This window comes from Octodon degus, unplaced genomic scaffold (assembly GCF_000260255.1).
Source record: "Octodon degus isolate 3935 unplaced genomic scaffold, OctDeg1.0 scaffold00059, whole genome shotgun sequence".
Lineage (NCBI taxonomy): Eukaryota > Metazoa > Chordata > Mammalia > Rodentia > Octodontidae > Octodon > Octodon degus.
In genome coordinates, this window is record NW_004524635.1 from 11,246,619 (window position 1) to 11,253,240 (window position 6,622).

Consider the following 6,622-nt stretch of genomic DNA (forward strand, 5'->3'; position numbering starts at 1 on the left):
GGGCGGAGGCGCGGCCCGCCTGGTCTATGCGGAGCCCCGGGGTCTGCCATGGGGCGCCGGCTGCTCGCGGGCCTGTGGCCGCTGCACCTCGTCCTGTGGACGCGCATCGCCGGCACGCTCCCTCCGCAAGTCCAGAAGTCGGGTGAGTGTCCGGTGGGGCGCCCCGGGCCCCCACTTCTCGGCCGCGCTTGACAGCGCTCCGAGCGCTCCGGCGGAACCGGGGAGCTCCCTTGGCGTCCCGCCGGCTCCGGTGGCCGCGGGCCGGGAAGCTGCTCCTAGAAAAAGGCAGCGAAGTTCAGCTGCGGAGGGCGCGGGGCCCCTTTGTGCGCGCGGGACGGGCGCTGTGCTGCCGAGACGGGGCGAGCTCTCACCCCCGGAAAGGGAAGTTGGAGAAGCTGGCTATCCGAAGCAGGCCGAGAGCAGCCCGGGCGGAGCCGCCAGGCAGCCGAGGCAGCGTCCACCTGGGTCCACCGCGCCGGGCGGCCAACTCCACGGCCCCTCCTGCGGGCTGCGGGCGCCCAGCCCTTAGTCCCCCACGGCTTCGCTGTCCCGGGGCGGCTTCTTGGCCCCAGCTGGCTGCGCACGAGTTTCAAGGAAAGAACCGACCCCCCAGGAAAGTTGCTTATGTTGGCCTAGGATGGGCAGGGAGGGAATGCGTCACTGGTGAAGTTAAGGACCGAGCCTGTGTACCTCGCGCCAGGTAGATTCAGGCCCAGCAGAGGTGGCACCTGCAACGCAGACTGGCCTTCAAGGAGCTGATGTTTCCCTCCAACTGCCATTTGACAGCTGAGTGTTTGTAACGGTGCACATCGCTGGGCTCTGCTCTTCATCTCTGTCTCAGGGTGCTGGGAATCCAGCTCAGGACCTCAGCTGCCTCCCTTCTGTCTCACATTTGAATGGAGGAAGAAGTAGGGCTCGGATTCTTGATGACTTTCAGGAAGCGCAGCACCCCTGAGACCTCACAAGTTAGAAATTTCACAGCTGTGGGCCACACAACTGAGTATCCGCAGCTGCGGTCTGGGACTGGGCAGTGGGACAAGTCCTGTCGCTTCTCTGGGCCTAAGTTTCCTCATCTGTAAGATAAGATGTTGAAATTGGACAGTGCTACATCTCCTAAACAATTAAATCGTCCCCCTTCCCCCTTGTGAGGATCTGGGGGTGGGGATTTGGCTATGCCCTGTGTAGATTTTGGATGAAGTGTGGATGACCTGACCCTCCACACCATCAAGAGCACGCGTTTTAGTTACCAAGGGGCTCAGGTCTGTTCAGTTTTAAGTTTATCTGGAAGACATATGAGGACCAAGGAGACATTTCAGGTTATTGGAAGGCAACTGAAAACTAAAAAAAAAAACAAAAAAAAAAAAACCTCTGGATTTTATCAAAAGTGGCACAGAGATGGAATTTTTAATGGAATGAGGAAGCACTATTTCACTCAAAATATCCTCATACCGATTTGAGTTGTCCAGTTTAATAAAATGTCAGTGTTTTCTTCTTAGATGTTTTCTTATGTTGCAGTCCTAGAATGTTCAACTGTCTCAAGCTTACTCCAGACTCTTAAAAACTGACTTGTAGTTTACTAATAAACATTAAACTTGGCACCTTTAATTTTCTTAACTTCTGTTTCAGATCATTAAAGGAAGAAATTAGCAGGCCTTGATTTGGTTAAGTTTTGTTTACAAGGATAGGATTTATGATTTGCAAATTCCAGAGGCAGCAGTCCAGGAGGCGGTTTTGTTTCACCTATATGCACGCACACTTTTAAACAATTAATTTAAAGGCCTGGTGGTTTTTATTTGGGTTTTAGAAAACTAATAGATTTCATATTTTCATAGGGAATTGAAGTTTTAAAATGGTCGGAACAAGGGTTATTTTGAATTTGTAAGGGGTTTTTTTGGCTGGAATTAATTTTTGTAAGATTGTAAAGGTAGAATAACAATAATGAAGGTGAACATCCTAATTCCATTGTATTTCAAGTTTCTGTGTAAATAAATAGCTTCAAGTTTTTCCTAACATAATTAGTATACTGAAAATATTTTTCAAAATACCTTGATGTGAGACAATATGTGGGGAAATGAGATTGTTTGCAACTTCCTATTTGGTTATTAGAAAAAGTCCTTCAAGTTGATCGCTTTACAAGCAAATGAAGGATTTCGGTTTAAGAATGGTTTTCAATAAAAAATATATTTAAACTTCTTTATTTTTACTTTCTATTTGGTATAGTAATTCTTCCCAAATTCTCAAAAATAAGAAATGACTCTGTAGAAAGCTTTGTCTGAATAGTTCAAATGTGAAAATAATGATTTACTCTTCAGATACCTGAAAAGAGATTCTTGGTAATAACAGCGTCCAAAGGATTAAACTTTGCCAAAAGTCACTTTAACAGCTACAGACCTTGCTAGGGTCAAGTAGTAGAAATCATTAGATGCAGACTTTGGTCTTTTATCTATTTGATTCCCCTCTCCCCATTCCTTGAAGCCCAATTTTCCTGTTAGGCCACTTCCTTTAATATCTTATGTCCAACAAGTTATGGTTGATACAAAATACTAACCTCATTGTGTTACCACCTTCTCTATTAACCTAACCTCCTGTGGTGATGACTCATTGCTGTCTGATGATGTCGTCAACAAAATCACTACATTTGAGTTTACCATTCTTCAGTTATCAACATGACTTTTTATATATATTTATTTTCATGTATTTGGTACAGGGTCTCACTACACAGCTTGGACTCATAGTAATCCTCCTCTTTTCAGCCTCCCCAGCACTGGGATTATAGGTGTGCACCACCATGCCTGGTCTTGGTGCCCAGCTCAGTGCTCCCAGGGGCAGGGCTGGTGTGGCCTGTGGTGCTGGGGATTGAACCCTGGTCCCTGCACTCGCCTACGCAGGTGCTTAGTCTGTTGAGCTATCTCACAGGCCCAACTTTTTATACATTTTCTTTCATTTTTAACATTGTTTGTCACATCAGTAATAGCACTTGTTGATGCCACTGTAAAATAGTAGCCATTTCTGATTCTTCTTCCTCAACATTTATTTATTGAGCATCTCTTTCTCACAGGCAGGATTCCGAAACTTTGAGATTCTGTCCTCAGGGAATGAGATAGACCTGGTCTCTGCCCCACTGACGTGACACGTGGAAGTGTGTTATGAGCAAGGAAAAAAGAAAAAAATATTTTAAATCTGTGTACTTTAAAAAATTACTAAATGTGTCATTTTATTTTGAGAACTTTGCAAGTATTTCTTGTGCTGATTTGTTCTTACTTTTGCTGGGCCAGCTCCACTCCACACTCATCCTGACCCAGCTCGTCTTTTGGGGAATTAGTTGAAGACAGAATGTAGGGTATACACTTTGAAATCAGACCGTCAAGGGTTCCAAACGCACCTACCATTTACTGGTCATGTAGCCTGTTGTCTTCACTCTATTTCTATTCCTCATTGTTCACATCTGTGAAATAAGGGTTTGGGGCTAAACACTGCTTTCAGATGCTTCGTGTGGGTACTCTAGTAAGTGCTTGATAAATACCAGTTTTCATTATTAAGAACTCCTGAATCAGGAGATGAGCAGATTAAGACCTGGTTACCACCTGTAGCTCAGCTGCGTGCCCCAGGATCTACACTTCCTCAGCCGACTCAGGCTCATGGGTGAGGGCATGGAGCAGCTGAAGCAACTGTGTCTGTCCAACTTGCTACTGCTGTCTTGAATTCCTACTACTGGGCTCTTCCTCTGTCAACTTTTAAGGCTTAGCTTGTGTTGCTTTCAAAGAAACCTGCTTTGAATGTTCAAAGTTAACTCAAGGGTCCCCTCCTGTGTGCTGTCCTCTCTTAGTTTAGGACAAAAGTAAGCTGAAATTATATCTTTATGGAGCTCCCTTGCCCCTTAGACTTCCCAGCCTCTCAAAGGCCAAGAGAGATCTGACTCAGTGCTCTGTCTCTAGCATCTCCCCAGAGATAGTGCATGGAGTGGCCGCTTGGAAACACAGAGCTGAACCCCTATTGCTGGCAACAATACAGTACCATACTGATAGAGCATTTAAGAGTCAGCCAGGGGCCAGGAAGATAGCTCAGCAATCTAATCACCTGACTGGCAAGTGCAAGTACCTGGGTTCGATCCCCAGTACTGAGTACCAGGTGCAGTGCTGGCCCTAGAGCCCCGGGCGTGCCATGCTGGCCCCAAAAACAAGAGGTGGTGACATACATTTGTAATCCCAATGCTGGGATACAGGAGGATCACTATGAGTCCAAGCTGCATAGCAAGACCTTCTACCAATAAATAAATAAATAAATGGTTTTTTTTGTTGTTTTTTTTTTAGAGTCAGACAATCACTGTTTAGCAAATGTTTGATCTAAGCAGCAAAATCTTGGCTTTCAGTTAGGTTTCTTTTAGCTCTGATTAATCTGAACAAAAATTTGGCTTTTCTCTACTACATAATTTCTTCTAGTATTCTGATAAAATAGTAGAAAAAGATATTTAAACTTCTGACAAGCGCAGTGAAAACCTGATAGTTTTCATCTAACTCCTTTAGGTATGAATTTTAAAGTAGTTTAGGATGTTAAAGCCATTATAAAACTTCTAAAATGCTTTCATCAACAAAATTATCCAACAAATACTGAATTCTCTTGTTTAGAAGATTGTCTAAAGGAGACTGTCATTAAAAATGTCATTCTGAAACTAAATTATGTGGGGTTTTTTTTAAATCAAGCTTTTGTATTTTGGTTTATAAGCAGTGTTGGGCTAAAGGAAGTGTGGTCGTGTAGCAACTTCTATCTGCTGTAGGGCAGCTTGGATATTATTCAAGTCTGTTGCAAACCACTAAAACACTTTAAAATAAGGTACAGGGAAACCAAATTCCTGGGTACATCACAGCATTATTTAGTCAAGTTCCATGTAAAAGCACAGCTCTCTCACCTGGTTCACTCCTCCCTGAGGGTCCTTATGTACAGATTCAGCAGATTTAAATTATGATTTTCAGCAGAAATGTCTTAGCAGGCATGTGTTAGCCGCAAAATGCTTACCCCTTAGTTTTCACTGCCTTCTTTCCTTGTAACGTTTTGCTCCCCAGGTACTTGTTGCTTCTGACTGAAGAGAGATAATGAGGATTATGCTTCTTTGTGTGGTGTCAGGAGAGGTTAGTGCTGCCCAGGTGAAGGGCTCACCACAAGGAGAAGTTAGGGGCCTGGAGAAGTAATGTTGGAGAACTTCGCTGGAGCCCGCCATTTGACATGGCCTCTTTTTTGTTTGTTTGTTTGTTTGTTTTTTGCAGTGCCGGGGATTGAACTCAGGACCCTGCGCTTGCCAGGCAAGCACTTATTCTACTGAGCTATCTCCCTGGCTCTTGACATTGCCTCTTTAACGTAATCTTATGACAAACTTAAAAATAAGCTTTATTATCTTAATTTTATAAATGGAAAAGTAGTCTATTGAAAGTCACCTGGGGCTTTGTGTGTTTTGTAAGCCTTTCCTGCTTGAAGTCTACTGTGCTTTTTTTCGTGTTCTGTGGGTGTGCACATGCACATGTGGGAGTGAGTATGTGTCTGTGCACATGCACTGGGAGTAGGGAGTGTGTGTTTGTTCACATGCACTGAGAGCAAAATGGGAGGAGTAAAGCGATACCCTATTGGAGAAAAGGGAAGCCTCCATCTAATAGCGTCAGTGCAGCACTCCTGATGAATGGATGGGCTCTCTTTGCAGGATACGCCTCTAATGGACAGAAGATCAAGTAAGGTAGACTTACTGAGCCAAAAAGTGTGGAGTCTGATACAGGCATCATGGTGATGTGAGCCACTGGGAGTGACCTCAGCTTTGAGCATTAATAGCAGTTGTCCAGGCATCATTTCCAAAGACGTGGCTGTAAGTCTCAAGCACACGAGCCTGCAGTCGTGCACAGTGCTCGGACAACTCCTGAGAGGGTGTGAAGGGCAGATTTTATCCACATAAGGAAGAAGGAGATAATTGGACTTTTAAGATTCTGCACGTTTGAGTACTAAGGCAGTAAAGCTTTTCCTGCTCACCTAGGACTCCTTCTGCCCTTTACTGGCCACCCTCAGCATTTTACTCTCGGGCACACAGCACGGTGCAACTTTCTCTTTGGCTATAGTCAGCTGGTGAGCTCCTGCGTGGGCCTTTAAGGGCTCTCTGGCATTTCTGTTTTGTTTCTAGGGTCAGAGCTATAAATCATCAGAAGGGATTTAGCTGCAGGGCAAGTGCCTGTGACTGGTAAGATTCTATCTGGGAAAATGAAAAGCATGCAGCTCTTTCCTTTTTTTTTTCTTTTCTCCCTGTTTTCTGCTGGCATATTTTCCTCCAAATATTTTTGACCTGCCATTCAGTATAAGCCTAGTGTTTGAGTGCAATAAACCTCCATCCTGTGCTTTACAGGATACTGTGCTCTTTTCTGTGTGGAGGCCCATCACCATTAGTGAAGACAGTTCAGAGTCCCCAGTTCCTAGCTTTCCTTTTTTCAATCCTGTTTTGAATACCACAGACTCCCTCCTTCAGCCTCCTTTTGCAGGCTACAAGGACCTTTGAATCCTTTCCTGGATGCCTTACTGGCCACTAGTTGTGGACCTTCCTCTTGAGGGTTGGCCAACAGACATCAGAGTGTGTGTGTGTGTGTGTGTGTGT

At 44.8% G+C, this 6,622-nt stretch overlaps 1 protein-coding gene across 2 annotated transcripts in view; it reads left to right on the forward strand.

Annotated features, from left to right (window-relative positions):
* Tgfbr2 (transforming growth factor beta receptor 2) overlaps positions 1-6,622 on the forward strand; it is a 90,038-nt gene that overhangs the window by 416 nt on the left and 83,000 nt on the right. The window contains exon 1 of one of the 2 annotated variants that reach the window (XM_004634214.2): positions 7-142. The exons of the other annotated variant lie outside the window; for it this stretch is intronic. Within the exon in view, the coding sequence (XP_004634271.1) occupies positions 49-142 (94 nt within the window). The 5' untranslated portion in view covers positions 7-48. Of the gene's footprint in view, positions 1-6; positions 143-6,622 lie in introns of those variants that run through there. 2 annotated transcript variants of the gene reach the window in all.